The sequence below is a fragment of the Spinacia oleracea genome, chromosome 1 (assembly GCF_020520425.1).
Source record: "Spinacia oleracea cultivar Varoflay chromosome 1, BTI_SOV_V1, whole genome shotgun sequence".
Taxonomy (NCBI): Eukaryota; Viridiplantae; Streptophyta; class Magnoliopsida; order Caryophyllales; family Amaranthaceae; genus Spinacia; species Spinacia oleracea.
Window position 1 is genome coordinate 10,003,594 of NC_079487.1, and position 21,319 is coordinate 10,024,912.

At 37.3% G+C, this 21,319-nt stretch overlaps 1 protein-coding gene across 4 annotated transcripts; it reads left to right on the forward strand.

Moving 5' to 3' along the window:
* Nucleotides 1-596: 596 nt before the first annotated feature.
* LOC110792950 (DNA topoisomerase 3-beta) lies at nucleotides 597-20,854 on the forward strand. Of its 4 annotated transcripts, none has more exons than XM_021997769.2 (15): nucleotides 597-789; nucleotides 877-933; nucleotides 3,007-3,110; nucleotides 4,965-5,058; nucleotides 7,446-7,545; nucleotides 9,573-9,816; nucleotides 10,944-11,106; nucleotides 11,223-11,342; nucleotides 12,292-12,371; nucleotides 17,288-17,566; nucleotides 18,070-18,238; nucleotides 18,694-18,822; nucleotides 18,929-19,141; nucleotides 19,739-19,918; nucleotides 20,028-20,854. In XM_021997769.2, exons 1-15 carry the CDS (start codon nucleotides 769-771, stop codon nucleotides 20,658-20,660), a joined length of 2,586 nt encoding a protein of 861 aa, XP_021853461.2. In that variant the 5' UTR covers nucleotides 597-768; the 3' UTR covers nucleotides 20,661-20,854. The 4 variants fall into 4 exon arrangements, with proteins under 4 accessions (XP_021853461.2, XP_021853464.2, XP_021853462.1 ...); XM_021997772.2 differs by having other exon boundaries at nucleotides 616-793; XM_021997770.2 differs by lacking the exon at nucleotides 3,007-3,110 and having other exon boundaries at nucleotides 714-789.
* The last annotated feature ends 465 nt before the right edge of the window (nucleotides 20,855-21,319 follow it).

The window sequence follows — 21,319 nt, forward strand, 5'->3', positions numbered from 1 at the left end:
TTCTTTCTTGTTGTATTGTTTGTTCTTTCATGTTGACTTTAAAATTCATCATAAAATTGTTCATAATTTTAGTATTGGCTGTTCTTTTTTCTGGAATTTTATGTTCTTTTTTATATTGTTTGTTCTTTTTTGTTGAATTATTTGTCATTTCTTGTTTATTTGTTTGTTCATAATAAATATATGGTTAATGTTCATAATGAAATTGTTCACTTCATTGGTCTTTTATGTTTTTACAAGCGTCTATATTGTTTATTTCCCAATAAATAAATAAATAAATGTTCATTTCCAAAATAGTAAATGTTCATTCCAAATAAATAAATAAATGTTCATTTCCGAAATAGTAAATGTTCATTTTTGTAGTTTATTTCCAAATAAATAAATAAATGTTCATTTCCAAAATAGTAAATGTTCATTCCAAATAAATAAATAAATGTTCATTTTCGAAATATTAAATGTTCATTTTTGTACCAGTATATTAATGTTCATTTTAAACACCACAAAACGACATCGTTTTGGATGGGGGTACAGCCAGCTTTGGCTGTACCCGGGTATAGCCAAAAATTTGCGCAAAAATATCATCAAAATCGAGCCCAATCATACTTCATCACCACACCCCATCCAGTGGCCAACCCCGCGAAATAAAAAACTCAATGAACCCCTAGAAACTCGTTTTTTCATCTCAATATCAAAAAACCCCTCTTTCACTCTCTTCAATTCCAGTAAAATTGAAGAAATTTGCGAATTCGATACTCTAATTTCGCCATTTCCATGGCTCCGAGAGTTCTCATGGCGAGTAATTCCAGAAGGCTATTTTTTGTTTATGATTTTGGTGAAAATGGCACGAATATTGATGTGTTTGGATGAATGGTTTTGCAGGTTGCGGAGAAGCCGAGCATCGCTCTCTCCATCGCAACGGTTCTCTCTAATGGTCAAGTAAGTTTTTGTTTCCCCTAATTTTGATCTTCATATTTTGTTTTGATTGCCTGAGTTTTTTTATACAATTTCATTTTTATGTTAGAAATGTCATTTTTGTTTGAGAATGAATAAATAAGCTGGAAATGTTTATACTTTTAAGTTGGAGGTAGTGTTTTGAATAACAGGAAATATTGTAGCAATGAAGGGTTTGATGGTGAGATGGAGGGAACATAAGTTATAGTTGATTAATGAGCTAAACTTAATGCTAGACTGCTAGTTTTGATGATCTTGGAGAATGGATCAGTGAAAACCGGGAAGAGGCGACATGTGCTGTAAACTTTGTTACCCTTTCTTTAATGATGTTTTATCGAACTTGATCAAATTTGTAGTTAAAAAAAAAGGTGAGTAGTATCGTAGTACTACAACGTTGTTCGATTATAAGAATTATGAAATGGTTTAAGGATGTAATGCCATTGTATTCTTCTTTGAAAATTTTAAGCTTATTTATAGGTTTAAGCCCCAAGTTAAATTCTGTAGGTAACATACGTAGGTGTAATTGGCTTGTTGAATTACTGTAAAAATGAAACATGCCTCTTTGAACATGGTTTTGGGTTGTGGTTGCCTGACCACCAACTTTTGCTCCTATCTACGGTACCTTAGCCTCATATGTGTAAAAGAGATTAGGTGTTTGATAGAGTGCTTATTGGCCTCTCACGTAACATCTTTGGTCAAGCCTTTCTTATGCAGCTTCACTCTTTATTTTATTTCACAGTTTGAGGTTTCTCTTGTATAAAATTGATTGTTTTAAGTCGTGGTTATGCCTTATTATCACAACCGTGAATCCTAGAAGAGTACCTTCATGTGGTGTTTGTAGAGTGTGTTTTCTTCAACTAGTTTTCTCCTACCTTAACCTATTTTTCTTAAACTTAACTTATTTGAGCATGTCTAAACTTTGTTCTCCCGCACTTAATGTTGAACTTATCTGAACTTATTTTGGTCGTGAATTGAACTTGGGTAACCCTTATTTTTCTTGAACATAACTTATATTGACTTGAATAACCAGAAGAAAGTGAAAATAAGGCGAGACGAACAGACCCTTAATTAGTTATGTTTGTTGCGGTATAAATTTTATATCAATTATTTAATTGTACCATTATGTCATAGACATTATCATCCCACATCGGTTCTTAATAATTTAATAGTCATATTGGTTGACATGTAACAGTCCTTCAAGTTATAGAAATATTATCTCATTAAGTTGGGATCAGTGTATAAAAAGGCGCGCCTAGGCTCTGAGGCGCAAGGCGATTGGAGCCAGCGCCTTTTATTGTCTAGGCGAGGCGACTTCAATGAGGCGCACCTAAGGCGCAAAAAGGGCACCAAGGCGCAAAAAAGGCGCACCTACCAAGAGACACACCATTTTTTCACTTTTTATTAGGGCGCCTCACTTCAATGAGGCGCACCGAGGCGCACTGAGGCGCGCCTAAGGCGCTGGGAACTCCAAATCGCCTTGTTGCGCCTTGAGCCTTTTTATACATTGGTTGGGATACAGTAGGTATCACTGTATCAGTTCATACATTGTTTATGGACCAAGAGTTAAAACCGTGGCTAGAATTCATGGTAGGCTTGTGACTTGTGAAGCTGATGTAGGGTATTTGTTTAATATAGTGTTTGGATATTATGAGAATTTGTTTTTTCTTAAGTTGGAAATAGAACTAGCTGTTTTGAATAAAAGGGTATCTTTCATTTTGGCACACTTTTCCTCGGAAAGATAATAGTCATTTAGAATCCTGGATCTTACACTTGCAACTTCACATAAATCTTAATTCGCCTCACACAATTCCTACTTCTATTTATCAAAGTGATGTTTATTTCTCCTAATATTGCACCAGTATTGCGAACTTATATTCCTAAATCAACTGACTTAGGAATTAGCAACAGACCCATTTTTATTTTTGTCATATGTTTGTACAAAAACGGTGTACTTGTCATGTTTCCCTGTTGTCTCCCCCCCCCCCCCCTTTCAAATATTTGTGATCTGCTATTGGGTATGCATTCTTAACTCTGCAAACCCTTTTTATAAATTTTCAGATGTCTACCAGGAGGGGAAGTACCGAGGTGCATGAATTTGATGCGATGTTTTTGGGTCTTCACAGTCATTTTACAGTTACTTCAGTGATTGGGCATGTTTTTAGGTTAGCTTGTCTATTTCTATGTTCGGAGTTATATCCTCTCCCCCCCTGTGCTGATGATATATGCGTCTTTCAATCATTTTGCCTCCTTAATTTGCTTTTACAAGTTTTACCTAAGATCTTTTTTGTGTAGTTTTAATGGAACTGTGCAAGCTTTAATTATTTATGATAATGAATTGAAATTTCCATCTTTTGGTAACCTCTTAGTTCACTGTTATAAGTTTGACTTTGGGTGAATTCAATTGTTTGACACTTTGGCTTGCCTTAAATACTACGGTTTTTTCATGAAATGCCCCTGAGGTTTGCAATAATGCACCAAATACCCCTGCGCGTTTCAAAATTCATAAAATACCCCTATAATTCTGTACTGTTCATTAAATGCACCTGGATTTAACGGACGTTAGCTTGCCGTTAGTTGTGTTTTACCAATTTGCCCTTAATTCTTATTTGGTGCGATTTAAGCAACAAATGTGACAGAAATTTCAAAAAAAAAAAACCCAACTTATCCTCTTTCTCTCTCCTCTCCCCTGTTCTTCAACCTCGTCACCGGCAATAGAACCACCGGAATGTCCAGTTTGCTTACAATCCTACGACGGCGACTCTGCAATTCCACGCGTACTCGGGTACGGACATTCTAGCAACTTATGTCTTTCTCTCTCCTCGTGTCAATTGGCAATCCATCCTCTTGATCTAAGCAAGCATAATTGTTTCTGTCAAATGGATTACCATTCCCCTCTATTCAATTTCAAGTAAATTAGAAACCCATAATCATTTTGCTCAATTAAACTGAGGTGGATTCGATCAGATTCTTTGCATCTATGGAGTAGATACGGAGTACAGAGGTGGTCGTCGCTTGTGAGGGTTGAGGTGATGGTTACGACTTACGAAGGTGGTGTTCGTGAAGGCAGTTGGGGCGGTGAGTCAGTGACCAGTGGTCGGAGGAGAGAGAAAATGAAATTTGAGGATTGATAATTGATTTTGGTTGAGATGAAAGAGTGAATCGAGCTCCAATTAAATCGCAGGTTGGATGGCAAACATGTCGTATTTGGCAAGGTACTTTCTGGAATGGATGTTGTCTACAAGATGGAAGCTGAAGGAAAGCAGGATGGTACTCCTAAAAGCAAGGTTACCATCGCTGATAGTGCAGAAATTCCTCTATAATCTCTCATCAACCTCTCCAAATTCCTTCCTTTCCTTAAAAACAGATGAATTAGGGAAAAGACCATAGTCCAACACTAGTCGGATGCAATGAATTTGCACTTTAGTTTTAATATTAGGTGTTGTTGGACCCTTTATTGGTTGGAATCGCCTGTTTTTCATCTCCGTGTAAACCCTATATCATATACGATGGGCTGTTTTATATATGAGTTAGATTTTGCTGCTAAGCTCTATTGAGATTTTGCTGCTTTGGCTAAATTTAATACAGAGTATTATCATGTCAAGCATGAAAAACCTGGGCGAAATTTCCGAATGAGAAGTTGTGAAGATGAAAGTTATACATTTTCCATACAAGTCACAACAAATAACAACACACCATAGATCAAAGTTCGTGTATTTGGTGCAAAAAACTTTATAAATAGGTGTATACTATGCAAAAACTTTATATGTAGGTGTATTTAATGAATTATAAACATGACTTAACGGAGGACTAACGGAAAATCATAATAGGGGTATTTGGTGAACAGTGGGGAAAAAATATGGGTATTCTATGAATTTTGAAACGCGCAGGGGTATTTGGTGCATTATTGCAAATCTCAGGGACATTTCATGAAAAAACCGTAAATACTATCATCGATTCTCTGTACCTTGAGGTTGTAAAGTATATATTAGGACTGATGGTTATATTTGTGTTTTTAGTGTAGATTTCACTGCAGCATTTCAAGATTGGAACACAACAGATCCTCTGGATCTTTTCCAAGCGCCCACTCTTAAATCAGAGTCTAATCCAAAGGTGCGGAGTGAGAACTGCTTGTTGCTTCATTTTTTGTTTTTCAACACATTGCATCTTATGGACTCTTAGTGAATATGAATGTTGATTGACTTAGAATTTGTGAAGATCAAGTTGTTTCTGATAATTCCTGATGCATTACAGCCTGTTTGTGCATGTCATTGATGTATTGGTATTTGGTGGATTGCATATTGACGAATCCCAACTACATTAGAAAAGGAATTCAATACATTATAAGTTAAGTGATTGAATTGAAAGATATATTGTGATTGGTCATGTGATTCAACATTCATAGCTTTACTGTAAATTAAATCCCTGTTTCTCTTACCAAAGTCCGTAAGCCAGCCCATAATTTTCAAATTTCCAACTCTAAACATAACTCCTATGTTTGGTGAATTGGAGCTGTTTATAATCCATCATGGGTATTTGGTTTGCACAATGGTATGGGGTTGGAATCATGAATGATATTAAGATGATATGGGTTTGGAACTTGATTCCCATGTGTTTGTTTCAGCTCGGGGACGATTTTTTTTTCCTTCCCAATCTTCGATATCGCAACACAATTAAGTAGGTGTGGTGTTATTTGATACTTGGAGTAAAGCTATGAGCCAAAACCCCCTAGGTTTCAAAACCCCATATCTTGGGGGTTTGAGGTATGGGTTTAAAACTCTTAAAGTATCAACCGAACACATGGTATGGGTCATACCTAAAATTTGCAAGCCAAACATCCCATCATATACTTAAAAGTGTCACATTTCATACGGAGTATAAATACTTAGGATCTGGATCACTGAACCGTGCCGAAACCACAGTAGCACTAACTACGGTCTATGTTGACCTTGTTATGACCCTATATTTTTTTGAAAGTAATGCAATAAAGTTATAGTTTCCTGAAATATTTGCTTTCTGTCTGTGGGTGAAAGAGGGTCTTAACTCTTAATTGTGCATTAGATGACCCCCCCCCCCCCCCCCTCCTGTTTGAACTTATTGTTGAGGTGGGGAGTTGGTGAAATTAAGGAGTTTGTTTGTGCTGGAGGATAAATATGTTCAACAAAATGTATTTGAGTGATTTCTTTGAGTTTCCTATTTTTCTATCGGAATTGGCAACTACCTTAAAGTACATGGATTTTAAAGGCCACCTTAGCAGTGTCAGAGCTAGAAAAGTTGATTATTATCACTTTTTGAGGTGGTGGTGGGTGACTGGAAAGATGTAGCATTGTAGCCAAGCTCACTTTCTGCTATTTCTCCAAATTTCTTAGGATGTTGGACTTGCTTGTTTATGGGTTCAGCATTTTTGTCTTTCCCCTCTTGTACCCCTGCTGTTTTTTTTCTTCTCCCAACTCTTTTTACTTTTTTTTTTAATTGGTCCATGTGGTGAGTAGCGCTGTAGCGGTATATTAAAATTTCTGTTTATGATGTCCTACTCTTCATTTGTCTCTAATTAATTGAAAATATCTAGGACTTACCCAAAAAAGCTAAGTCAGACTACGATTTTTGGTACTACTTGATATTATATTTATTTTTCTTTCCTGCTAATTGCTATGTATTTTTTTTTGTTTTTAATTAATTTGCTCCATAGGTGGGTAGCTCAAAACCGTAAAGGTTATTTTCTTTTTTTTTAATATTTGGCATAAATCTTGTCACTTCTTTTCATCTTTTTCTCATGCTCAAGTAAAGAACATGAGAGCAAGACCTGGGAATCTGGGATTATCATTTGGCATAAATCTCGTCACTTCTTTTCATCTTTTTCTCATGCTCAAGTAAAGAACATGAGAGTAAGACCTGGGAATCTGGGATTATGGTTTTGGACATATGTATGAAATAATACGGATAAGACTTATTTACCATAAAGGAGAAGACATTTGTAGGGTGCCTTGCACTGGAGGGGCCTATAACTTAGTTCTTTGACAGACATGGAAGTCTTTGATTGAGGCAAAACAAACCCGTATAACATAAATTCTCTCATTTTCTACATGCTGCATGGAAAGTGCAAACTTCTTCAACCGGAGTTGACTGTTACCTTTCCCATGTGTTGGAGGGTCAGCCATGGAGTAGTGAAGTGATTGTGATGCACCCACATGGATTAGCCATGAGAGTGGCCTTTGTAAATTATTTTTTGAACTTTGTTCTGTGGTTGGATCCATTGAAAAAGTTGGATATAGTCAAGTACTTATTATTAAATACGTATGGGTACTTATTTTTGTATGTTTTAATTGTTGAACGCCTGTTTCATTCTTCTTGTTTTGGAAAGGGTGACTGGGAGAAATTTAGGATATTAGTCGATATTTGTGCATTTTGGTTGTCACGCAGATTATTTTGTTATCATCTTTCTGTTTCTGTAGTTTTACCCGTATTGGAGGAAGTCTTTAACTGTTGACTTACATGCTCAGGCTCATATCCGGAGACATTTGAGTCAAGAAGCTCGTGGTTGTAGCCATCTTGTATTGTGGCTGGACTGTGACCGAGAAGGGGAGAATATTTGTTTTGAAGGTACATTTAATCATCATTTAAGTTCACAAGAAATTGTATAGTCATCTGATGTAGAGATACAGCTCCTGATAAAATATATGCCTGACTGTAAATGCTTGAAGAGTAGACAGTAGATAGGACAATAGAAGTCTATTTGTATTCATATCAATGTGGTACAATATGTTACTTTATTGCAATATTGTAATGCAAGTGTTTTGGGATTCTTTATTGTGCTGGATTTAGTTTTGTCGTTAATATATAATCTCGGGTTGGCAATTACTTGTTCTCAAGTTAGATCCCGAAAAGGATTCTTGTCTAGCACGCGGCTTTTTTGGGATTATTTTGTGCGATGGATTTAAACTATCGAACTAGAGGACTGTTCATTTTACGTTCTAAGAAAAAATATTTGAATATTAATCTCATCGATATCCTGGATCTCATAAGTATAATTCCAAATCCCATCAATCGAATCACTTTTTCGAGAAATACGAGACATCTAATCTAAGTCATACTTCCGAGATTGTTTATTGACATTTCAAAAAAATCAAGTATGCAGTGTCTATTGGGGCAATCAATCTTAGGTATGGTATCATACTATCATGTTGGGTAGGTTAGTCATTAGACTAGTCAAGGTTTCTCACCTTCAATTTTTGTTTTCTTTAGATATAGGAGAGGTCTCTTTGGAGATGTCACAATATTCAAGAAGGGTTTTCCTATAGACTATTACTGGTCCAATATTACATAATTCCTCCGACTCTTTTTCTATTGCAACATATACCTCTTTTGGAAGTTTATTATCAATGTCAACGTTTCTAATTTGACACCCGAAATGACTTTCTTACTCTTGCTAGTCACTTGTTAGCTTGTTTCTCTCTCTCTCTCTTCCTTTTACAAAACTATATTGGTTAAGTAGTAAATCCTTACCTCTTTTCCTTTTCCCATTTCCCTAATTTGCGTGCCCAACTCATGTTGTGATAGATATGAAGTTATGAACGGAGGAAGTATGTTCTAAAGTCTAAAATGGCCATCTTGAGCACCCTAGAAGATTGTGTAAGTTATCCTTCATGACTTACCTCTTTTGTTGGGGAATTTATCTTAGATCTTATATTGTTGGTGGTCTCAACAGTAAATCAGCTATTGAAAGAACTGCTGATAGTTACCTCCAGTCACCCCTAGAGCCTCTGCCTGTCTAACGAAACTTTCTTTCAGATACTTTTGTTGTTGGAAAGGAATGATAAAATTTCCGTGTTGGAGTTTCCTTACCATGTGCAACTGTGCATTGTGGTATAGGATTGTCTTCTTTGCCTCTATTAGTTAATCTTTTCCTGCATAGCCTCTTCCGATTATTCAGTACTTTGACCTACTCAAACTCTAGCTACTCCGTCTTTATGTTAGAATCCATTCTATCCTCTCATGTATAGCCTTTGAGTTTATGTTTTTAGGCCTTAGATATCATTATACTGAGTATATATTTTTCAAACAGTGTCCACACCAGTTTAATAACCTCTTTGTGGGAGTATTTATGGTGACTCATATTAAGCTTTACACCGGTTCTTTCTCTTTATTTAGCACTGAGTTGTGAGGATTCAACCATTGTATAAGCTCTTCTGTTAATCAAATGTTCTGCTGACTCAGTGTGCTCACTAAGCTCTCTCTAAGTGCGCTACATCCCCGATTTGTGTTAGTTTGTGCTGTTTTCGGCAATAGCCCATTAGGAAATAGTGATCCCTCTCACCTTAAACTCTCGCTTGTTGTTTGACTTGGTCCTGCTCGTGCCAGCTATGCATTTACAAGATTGATCTGCAGGCTCACACCCTTCCCGCCAAAAGGCTAGACTACGCCGTAATTCTTAGTTTTCAAAGTCCAGACATTCCGATCACGACACTTTGCTTAGGTTTTGTTGTAAGATTCTTGGTTTTCTTTGCTATGGAGTTCTTTTCCTGCACAAGAAATTCTTCTCTTTTCTATGAATAATACTGGAGCTCTTGACTCAGAGTTGTGTGCCTATTTGCTGTCAGACAATGATGTAAGTTTGCTTTGTGCTGCAGTTATTGAGTGCACTGGATTTCATTTCAAAGAAGGGGAAGCAAGAGTTTATCGTGCTCGGTTTTCCTCTGTTACCGAGAAAGACATTGCAAAGGCAATGGAAAATCTCGTTGAGCCAAACAGAAATGAGGCCTTGGCTGTGGATGCGCGCCAGGAGATAGACTTGAAAGTTGGAGTTGCCTTTACCCGCTTCCAGACTAGCTACTTTCAGGGAAAATATGGAAACTTGGACTCTCGAGTTATCTCGTTGGTTTCTTCTCTTTGTTGTAGTTAATTTGTTGGTATTATCTTTCCCCCAATTTTATGAGTTGTCAATACTTGTCATTAGTTGTATACTTATATTACGTTCTACTTCTTTTATTATCTCTTTTGGATGTCATTCATCTTTTATTTTCTGTTGACGTGATTGATGCTATGTTTCTGTTGTGTTTTCTTATTTTGTTTCTTATGGGGTAGGGGGTAGTAGTCACGCATGCTGTTTCCAACAACCACCAACACTTTTGTCACAGATGTAAACACCCATTTTCGTTAAAGTAATTTTACTTTATACATGTGTCCCTTCCTAAAACATGAAGTATTCTAATAAATCAATTGTTCAATGAGAATATAAATAGTTATCATGCCTGTTTGAAAATATAATAGGAATTTTTTTTGTGGCATCCCAAAGTAGAAGTGTTGAACTTTATATTAAGGATGAAAACAAGATATTATGCTCCTCTTTTCCTTAAGGCTTCAGGAGCCTTCCTTTGTTCAGCACCTAGACCATGGACATAAAGACAAAATTGTTCTTGCCATTTTTGGAACTTGACATCCCACATTTTATGTTGGAGGACCTTTCCTTTAAGCTTACATTTTTGTCCCTTTTAGGCCCATTTCCTATGGAGCCAAAGATTCATTTGTTCTTTTAGCTGTGGGATGTAATGGACTAAATCAAATGGCTCTTAAAACCTCTTCACTTCCTTTCTATGAAGTAGAAGATGGTCGTCCCGTTGTCGTCCCGTTATTGCTTTTGGGTCAATTGGAAACAACCTCTCAGCAATTGCAGGGGTAAGGTTGCGTACGTCCGACCCCCCCTTACCCCAATTCTTGCGGGATCCTCTTTGAGGCAATGGGGTAATGATAATAATGATAATGATGATAGGCTTGAAATATGTAGTCTGCTTCTCTCCCTTGATGGTGATTTTGTTGAACTTGAGAAGCTGTGATAGTCATGATCACGAGTCACTCATGAGTTAATTTGTTGAATGCAAAGGGTTTTAGATTCGACAAGTTGATATCGTTGCAGAATATGTTGAATGGTGTCAGAACTTAGTTAATGTAATTTCTTACTTTGCTTTGGAGCTTGATTATTATGACACAACTTATCCTTGCAGTTATGGGCCATGTCAAACTCCAACTCTTGGATTTTGTGTACAACGCTATTTGAATATCAACACTTTCAGGCCGCAGAAGTTCTGGGCTGTGCATCCCTACATCTCTCACAAGGGCTATGAACTCAAATTGGAGTGGGATCGCGAAAAGTTGTTTGACTTAGATGTAAGCCCCTTTCCTGGTAAAGTTTTTACTGAGCTAGGTAGTTGTGACTTTGACTTGCTCAGTACCTTATAGGTAAGTAAGGCATTAAACAATTACAAATGGAATTTTTTCTCCAGGTCTCCTTGATGTTTCAAAAATTGGTTATGGAAGACGGCAAGGTTGAAATAATCAATGTATTTAAGAAGCAGGAGCACAAGAGTAAACCCTCTGGTTTGAACACAGTCAATCTTCTTAAGGTTTCTGCTCGCACTCCTTGCATCTGTTGTTGAGAATTACATTATGTTTCTTGTATATTTGAGTTTTTTCCCCTTTCCATTCCTTAGGTGTTCTTTTCATTGATGGTAAATTACTTGATCTTACGGCCCGTTTGGTAGCCGGTGGTAAATGGTGGGAATGAGAATAAATATAATTGTTAATTTGGCAAAAAAAATAACATCATAATGTCCATGGTAAATTGGTAATAGAACCTTATCTGAGATTTGGTGTTTTTCTTCATAAATTTGTATTCCCACCCAATACCACTCCCCAAATGGTAATGGATAGTAATGGAAATTTATGAAGAAAAAATAAATAATTTTGAGTGAGCTAACATTATCATGGGAAATTGGGAATGGATATTGATTTCCCTTGCAAATTCATACCCATTGACACCATTTATGACTGACTACCAAACAGGCAATTAGTGAATTATTTTGTGCAGACAGATATTGCGTTGTCTGAACGTCTTACATCTTCAAATCTCCCCATTTCAAAAAGTTTATAGACTATGGGAGTGGATAGAGAAAAGGAGACATCATTGACTGCACTGTTATCTTTTCATATGCATCTTGATATGTATGATTTCAATGCAATTTCTACTATATTTTGACTTTTTGTGAAAATTTAGTAAAATTTTAAGAATTTTCATCATATTTTTTCGTCAAGGGAGTAATTTTGAACAAAATTAGTCTGTCTCTGATTTTCTTATATGAGCAGGACTGCAGGAGTATAAGACTAAATAATTTATGAGAGGATTTTGTGTTCTTTTATTGACAGTGTCCAGTTGTCCAACGTTATATGCCTATGCTTGTAAAGTGCCTCATCAGTAGGGTTTTATTATGTTGAATTGGAACTTGGATTTTTCGAATCTACTAAATCATACATTTTGTGGGATATAAGCTTATCACATTGTTTTAATCTTTGAAGATTGCTTCAAGTTCATTGGGCTTTGGGCCACAGATGGCTATGCAGATAGCAGAAAGGTTGTATATTCAAGGGTTTATCAGGTAATCCGCCATCGTATGTAATTTCCAAGATGTGCTAATTTCATATTTTTGGAATTATTTATACTATGTCAGTTTCCCATTACTGATACATGAGTATGAAAAATCACCACATAACTTCTTTTTTTTTTTGGCAAGCAAGAGAGAATTCTCCCTCCTCTCCTAAATGTTCTTCCTGTTTCCTTTTTTGATGTTCCTAAAAGTTCTTCCTGTTTCTATTTTTGGACACTTTTTTTGTCCAAAATACCCTTATATATCAACTTAATTACACACAATACCTAAGAATCTTTTCACATTCTACCATCAATTTCCCCACCATCCCTTATTTAATTCATTCACATTTCCCCATTCCCCACCCAACCCCACTTTTATGATTTTTTATTACTTTATTAAAAATATCTTCTCTCTCCTTCATTTCTTTATTACTTTCCTTCATTTCTTTATTATTTTCTCTTACACCCAATCATTACAAGATTCCATTTTCTTAATTTTCACCCCAAACCCCAAATAGGAACAACTTAAAGGAACAGAGGGAGTATATTATAGCACAGCAAACAGTTTTACAACCAAAGGGAGGACAGCCAAAGCTGGCCAAGCCAAACAACAGAGGGGTAGAACATTAGCCTAAAAACCCTCAGGGAAGGACAACACTTATAAATTGTGTATCCAATCCCTATCTCTAGTACAAGTTTTGTTACTTAAAAGACTTAATACTCTATGTTTGACCTCAAACTGGATTTGCTTGATAGTGTGCTTGACAGTAGGGACCGTTGCCAACCAAACAACTGTGTTCCTAGCTTTACAGATGTTGTAGACCAAACTGGCTACAGCAGGTCACTGCCTTTCTAACTTTTGCTTTACAGTATCTCTGAACCCAAGAAAACTAAGGAGAAAGAGAGTTCCCGCTAGAGTGAAAACCCGACCACTATGCTTCCTGCATTCAGTACTGAAGTGGCACTCAAAGAAAAGATGTTTGAACTGTTTCAGAACTACCACCGCAAATGGCACATTGATCATCAGACCCTATGGCTAGTTTGTGAAGTCTAGCTTTAGTTTTGAGTCTGTCAAGGATAAACTTGTGTTACTTTGGGCAGGGAATACCTGTTCCAAACATACTTTTGTCAATTAATCTTCTCCCCTTGTTCTCTAAGGAGATTGTACATCTCCTTGATGGAGTATTTAGCAGCATGAAGCCACTAAGTTGACTGCAGGTGAGAACCTTAACTTCGCACACAAATTTCACTACCCAACTTGCAGCTGCAGGGGCAGTGAACTGAACTGGTCTCAATCCTTGTCCTTCACATACACAGAGTGGATCCACCTAACCCACAGGTTATCCTGTTTGTAAGCTATAGCCCAAGCTTGCTTACCCACAGCAGCTTGATTCCATAGCAACAGGTTTCTAAACCCTAATCCACCATGAGTTTTAGGTTGGCACAAGGTATCCCAAGCCACTGCACCTGGCCTACTGTCCTCAAAGGAGCCAAACCAAAGAAAAGATCTACCTATGGTGTTAATCTTTTTTATCACTGACTTAGGGAAGAGAAAGACCGAGACACTCCAGACTGTGATCATTGCAATCATTTTATCAACAACTATATCACAGTGGCTTTTAGTTTCCAAGGGCTCACTGGTACCCCTAAGTATTTGAAAGGGAGAGTACCAGCTCCAAAACCTGAAATCTGAGTGATCTCCTGTACTTGTCATCAGCCATGCCACAACAGTAGATAGAAGACTTGTTAGGACACAACAGTAGATAGAAGACTTGTTAGGATTAACTACAAGTCCAGTAGTGGAAGAAAAAAGGTGAAAGCCTTCTAGCATGACCTGAATAGCCAGTTTGTCCCCTTTACAGAACATCAGTAAGTCATCAGCAAAGCACAGATGATTTAGTTTTAGACTCCTACATCTTGAATGAAAATTGAAAGATGGGTGCTCACTCACAGTTACCATTGCTCTAGAAAAATACTCCATGCATAGAGTAAACAGAAGAGGAGAAAGAGAATCTCCTTGCCTCATACCCCGTTTTGGATGTATGAGATTAGTAGGTTCTCCATTTATGAGAATAGAGTACTAAGTTGTAGATAGACATGTCATAATGAGCCTGATAAAGTGGTCTGGAAAGTCTAATTCCTGCATGACTTCAGCTATGAAATCCCACTCAACTGTGTCATAAGCTTTCTTGAGGTCAAGTTTCATGAAACAGTTGGGTTGGGGTTGACTTTTCCTGTACATTTTGATAATGTCTTGACAAACTAGGACATTGTGCAATATTGATCTTCCTTACACAAATGCCTCTTGATTTTGTGAAACTATGTCAGGGAGGACAGCACCCAACTTTAAATTCAAGGATATAAAAAAAATTCTGACCATTCAAGTGTATTTTACATTGAGATTTATATTATTTGTTACAAACACTAAGTATATGATAATAATTAAGACTCTTAATTTAACCATCATTTTCAAATGTTGTGTTGGCCTACCTGCGGTCCTATGCTAGTATTGTACTATTGTGCGAAACAGAGAAGAGAGTGATCGGTTCTCATAAAATATTTTTTGTATCTTAGACTTGCATTATACATGTATATGTATGCTGATACATGAACTAAACTTGTTCATGTAGTAAAATGGTACAGTAATTGGTAAATTGGACATATATATAATATATGTACTCCATCTGTTGGCTCTGTCCCGTACTTAAGTTCACATCTTCCATTTTGGAAGTTCCACATTAAAACATCCATTTTGGTATGTTTTCCTCTCCGCCTTTTCTCTAATGTCGGAACTCGCACATACCTGCCCACTTTTTTCTCTACTTTTTTATCCTCCTTAATTTCCGTGCAGAAGGTAGATGTTAACTTAAATATGAGATGGAGGGAGTATAGAGGAAAATCAAATGAACATGGAGAGCTCAAACACACATATACAAGTCACTGTTTGTTTGGTAAATTGAATCTAGGAAGTGGTTTGTCGCTGAGCACTTGAGATGTAGATTTTTTTTTTAAATATTATAATGAACTCAAGACAGAAAACTAAATTCGCTTACTGATAATATGCTACTATAGTTGGAAGATCATGTTAAAAGATGGAAACTTGAAAGGTGTAAAGTGCAAAGATGGTCACATTTAAAGTTAGTTTTTAAAATTTTAGAATTTAGAGTTGATGGATATGGGGAGGTCCAAATGCATGCAACTTTATCCGTTGTTGAGAGGTTCAAATTCCATTGTTCCATAGTGCCACGTCGTGTCATTTTCATAGCGGGCGGAATGTGCTTGCGTTCAAAATCCTCTCCATCCTCAACCATTTTTGCTCATTTTCTTTAAATCCTACATTTGATTTGATTGCTTCCTCCTGTCATCTTTCTAGTGCTCGTTGCTGATTACTCTATACCTTCGGCTCATTTTGCGAACACTATTATACTTCAAGGCATGACGATTATGAGCATGTTTAAACTCACTACATATGCACATCCTATCATATTGAGGTTGATTAGCTGCCTTGGTCATGAGCTGTCCTTGCTCCCTGTGCTTTGTTTTCATGACAATTCTTGGGATTCATGTGTCCTTCCTCGTGTGTTCCCACAAGTCTCATTACCTTACTATGGTAATACAAAAATGTATTTCTGGTTAGAGCTTTTGTTGCTCTCTCCATTGTGTGCTACCTCTCTCATAAGCCTAGCAGCCATACCTGATTTGCATGACTTGTAAGCAAAGTTTGGTCGATTTTGACCACCAAAAGGTCTTCATGCTATGGGGCATGACGGAGGTTGTAGAAATGGAGCAGCTGAAGATGGTGGCAAAGTTGCAACGATGAAGGGTAAGGCCATTTCTTATAGAGGTGGTGGCTTTTGTATGGTGGTTGTAGATGTGCAACAATGGTAGGGTTGTGGTATTGCATTGTTGAAGGTTAAGATTGTGTGGGATGAGGAAAGGGATTTTTGGAGGAAATGCAGTTACCAAACATGTGGAACTACTGGGGGTTTCTTGTCTTTCTATTTCCTTGCCCCACCTACTAACCAAATATCCCCGCAGTATAGTGTCCATGATCTGAACTTTGTGCCCATCTCTCGTCCACTTATGAATGCATGATATTCTTTACTGTATCCTCACTCTCATTCAATTCCTCCTGTAGTATCTCTTTTATTAAATGTTATTCAAGATTGAGGTCGAACATAGAAGTAGAGTGGGTTATTAGAGTTTTCTTCTGCCCATGGATGATGAGTATATCATCTTGTAAATGTGAGAAGAGAATCTGTGTGCGCTGTGCAGGTGCAAAGAAAAGGCTTTTGTGGGGTAGTTTGGTGCTAAAAATGTGTTGAGCAAGTGTCAGGCTGGGTGATGTGATTCCTTTTGAATCTAGATCCCTATGACATAGGGTGACTAAAGCAGGTATTATCTGATTTATGAAGTTGAGGGTGGGGTATGTGGGTCACTGGGGTGTATACTGATCCTCTATACATAATGCACTTGTTCAGACTTCTTTTTTACATTAGTGAGATGCACGGTCAGGAATTGGGTAGCGTCAACTTTGCTAGAAAATACCTGCAAGAAAGGACATTGACCTTTTGACTGTGTATCTGGCTTGGATCTGGACAATACGAGATTGATATGTGCATGAATTTATATGCTTTCATCTAGATGGTATATTTTGCCTGAAATATTAGCTACCGTAAGGTCAGTAACGGGATAAATGATCTGTTTTTTCCTATATTTATTATGTTAACAATGACCAACTTCTTGGTAGCAAAACCCCAGAGCGAAGAGAATTCTGTACTTTCATATGGTAAGGGAAAATGGCGTTGCTCATGCATGCCTGCTGAGTGAATAATGAATGAAGTATAATGGATAAGAAACATGATCCCTTCAGTTCTGGAATGTATTGTCTCTGTTCCTGATTATTGTTTTATGGTTCCGTTTCAGTTATCCTCGCACAGAAAGTACTGCTTATCCGTCTTCGTTTGACTTCCGAGGTGCACTTGTGGCACAAAAGAATAATCCCTTATGGGGAGGTTATGTACAGACCCTACTGGTTGATGGTTACCATAAACCTCGTTCAGGAACTGATGTAGGCGATCATCCACCCATTACCCCAATGCGATCAGCTACTGAAGAGATGCTTGGTCATGATGCTTGGAGATTGTATCAGTATATTTGTCAGCACTTTATTGGCACTGTGTCTCCAGACTGCAAATATATGAGGTACTATTTCTCTCATTTTCTAGCACTCCTAGAATCTTTAGAATCATGCATGTAATTTCGTATTATACCATGGTAATTTTGGCCAGTGTAAAATCTTAATGGCCTATTTGGTAGCCGGTAATAAATGGTGGGAATGAGAATGAATATAAGTGTGATTTGGCAAAGAAAATAACATCATAATGTCATTGTTAATGAAATCTCGTCCCAAACTTGTGTTTCATAAATTTTCATTCCCACCCGATACCGCCCCCAAATGGATGATAATGAAAAATGACGAAGAAAAGGAGACAATTTGGGTTAAACTAGCATTACTATGGGAATGGATATCAGTTTTCCTTACAAATTTACATTTAAATTCATTCCCACTGGCTAGTCGGCTACCAAGTCGGCCGTAAGTTGTTTTGTTATAAAGCTTGCAATGTGTAGCTGCAAAACATTTATGGCTGTCTTACATTCTAACTTCTCTTGTTTCTTTTCACTTAATGAGCTGCTTTTCATTTCAGGACAAAGGTTGAATTTTCAAGTGGTGGAGAATCATTTGGTTTTACAGGACAGTATGTCACTGCCGAAGGATTCACCTCCATTATGCCTTGGTTGGCTATAAGCGAGAAAAAGCTTCCTGAATTTGCAAAGGGTGAAAGAATTAAGATATCAAAAGTTGAACTATATGAGGTAATCCCTAAAGATCTTAAGGTTTATGATATGCATCATTTTCATTTTAAAGCAAATTAGGATCTAAGCTTTTACTCTTAAACCCATGAAGGTGGAAAGAGTTTAAGGATTAACTACTGATAGTAAGTGCAGGTTAGGAATTTTATTCTTGTAAATGTAATTTCAAGAGTCTTATAAGGATTTCTTTTACCAAAATCCACCCCTTAAATGGAGGTAGAATTTTAAAACCACCCCTTAACTAAAAAAATTATGGGCATATAAAGCTTGACATGGCTTGCAGTCCACGTTACAAAGTTGCACAAAGAATCTTCTCTTCTGTTTACTTTATGATATGGAGGTCTATGGAACTATTTGCCTCTTCGATTAGGTTGATCTAGTCTTTATGCTGGTAAAGCTTGAATATTGAGGTGTCATAAAGGTTAGTCACATTGATTGTGTGCTTTCGTATGTTGTAGGGGAACACTACGCCTCCTGATTACCTTACTGAAAGTGAGATCATTTCCCTCATGGAAAAGCATGGAATAGGCACAGATGCATCCATTCCTGTACACATCAACAACATATGTGAGCGCAATTATGTACAGGTCAATTTCATTCTCTGTGAATCTGAATTGCAATCATTATGCAATTTTGCACCCAAAAAACTAATACTTGAATAATTTCTTTTCCATTATGTGCTTCAAAATCCAGGTACAAAGTGGACGGAGGTTGGTTCCTACTGCTTTGGGCATCACTCTTGTCCGAGGTTACCAATGCACTGATCCAGATCTTTGCCTGCCAGACATTCGGAGTTTTATTGAACATCAGATTACTCTAGTTGCCAAGGGTCAAGCGGATCATTCACTTGTTGTGAAACATGTTCTTGAACAGTTTAAGCAGAAGTATGTATATTTTGTCAAGCAGGTGAGTGCTCTTTTTTCCTTATCATACCACCTTTGCTTTTTTGAGGGGAGGAACTTGGGAAAACGAAACCTTATTCAGGCTGGAAATATCTGATTACAATTTAGGCATACACAGTTCATATACTCCAAATAGTAGTCCATGACGATCGTCTTTGTGTCCTGCCAAGCATTAGAGCCTTTCTGCTAGGTGGTTGAAACCGATTTCTAACGAATATGATCCCTGAAGGCCTTGAATGGGATCATCATCTTTCTTGTAAGATGCAAGATCCATACAATTTGCTTCATGTAGGAATGGTGCATGAACAGGTTGTTCAAATCGGTTTCCATTTGAGTTGTGTCTATTTTCAGCTAATGAATCATGAAAATTAAATCAATATTAGTCATTATTTTTCGGATTGGATCGGTATTTTTTTCAAGCGATCTTGTTTCGGGTGTAGTTCAGGTCTAGGTGGGGTTATTTGGGTCGGGTTAGTTATGCCAGGTCTAACCACATGGTTTCCTATGGAAAATTGCCTAATCCAGTTTCTTTAACACGAAGCATAACTTATCAGTCTGGCGAGTTATGAAAAATATCTTAGATTTTTGTAACCTGATGCAGATTGAACACATGGATGCACTATTTGAAGCCCAATTTTCTCCTCTATCAGAATCCGGCCGTGCGTTGAGTAAATGTGGAAAGTGTGCAAGGTATATGAAGTACATTTCTCAACAACCACAACGCCTCTATTGCGGTTCTTGTGAGGATGTGTACTATCTTCCTCAAAAAGGCTCAATTAAGGTTTCAATTCTAATTTTCTTTGTGCAGTGTACTAAGTTTGTTACTTTTATAGCATGTAACTTTCTTTACACCGTCATCTTATTTCTGTTTCTGTGCTTACTCTTGGTAGCTGTACAAGGAAATTGTTTGCCCTTTGGACAATTTTGAACTGTTGCTCTTCTCCATGCCTGGTCCAGAAGGCAAATCATTTCCCCTATGCCCTTACTGCTACAACAATCCTCCATTCGAAGGTGTAGACAAACTCTTTGGTGCACCCAAAACTGGTCCCGCCAAACTGGGTAAGGGTGCGGGGATGCCATGTTTCCTCTGCCCCCATCCTACATGTCCGCATTCTCTGATAGCCCAAGGTGTTTGTGCTTGTCCGGAGTGCAGTGGTACACTTGTCCTGGATCCTGTTAGTGCTCCCAAATGGCGGCTTGACTGTAATATGTGCAACTGTCTTGTCTTTCTACCTCAAGGTGCTCACCGGATCTCAACCACGAAAGAGCGGTGCCCTGACTGTGAGTCTACTATCGTAGAAGTTGACTTTAATAAGAATAACACACCTTTGGCAGATGGAACTACTTTGTATGCAGGATGTATTCTTTGTGATGAACTCCTTCATTCACTGATTGAGATGAAGCATGGGAAATCTTCTTTTAGGCGTTTTGGAGGAAGAGGTAGGGGAAGGGGAAGGGGAAGAGGAAGAGGACGAGGTGGAAGGAAAAATGTTGATCCTAAAATGAGTTTCCGGGATTTCTGAGATACTTAACCTCATGTAATTGACATTAACACTTTTAAAAAAAATAAAATAATCTCTAGTTAGTGAGAATTTACAGGATTTAACTTCCTCGATCAGGGACGCAGTTGTTTGTACTTTGTAGTGTATGTAATCTTCTTTTTGTCAAACTTTGTTAATCTTTTCGGGTTGTTGTTCATGGGCCAAAACTGATACTATCTTGATTTGCCATTTTCTTGTTTTTCTGGGTGTTAGTGACCCACAAATTGGGATTAAGGCTGCCAGTTTTTTGCGTAGTCCAAGAGAAAAAGGAGAGGTAAATGTAGGATATGCTGCCCACTTGGAAAGAGTAAGTGATACTAAAAGGGGAAGAGCAAAGAAGAGTATGCAATACAAAGTGCATACATTGACCGACAAAGTATTAACCGACAAAGTATTGACATAGTGGTTAACACTGAAAGTTCGTATAATACAGGTTTCAAATTTGAATAGATTAAGTGATTCCACCTTACAAAGTAATATTCAGTTTTAACCAGTCTAAAGGATCACAGATTCTTATTTACAAAGGTTGTACAATAATATTGTACACTAGAGTAAAAGTTAACTCAAAATGCTTAAAAGTTAAGCTTATATATGTAAAAGTTATATACTCCTTTCGTCCCGGAATACTTGACCGGTTTTCC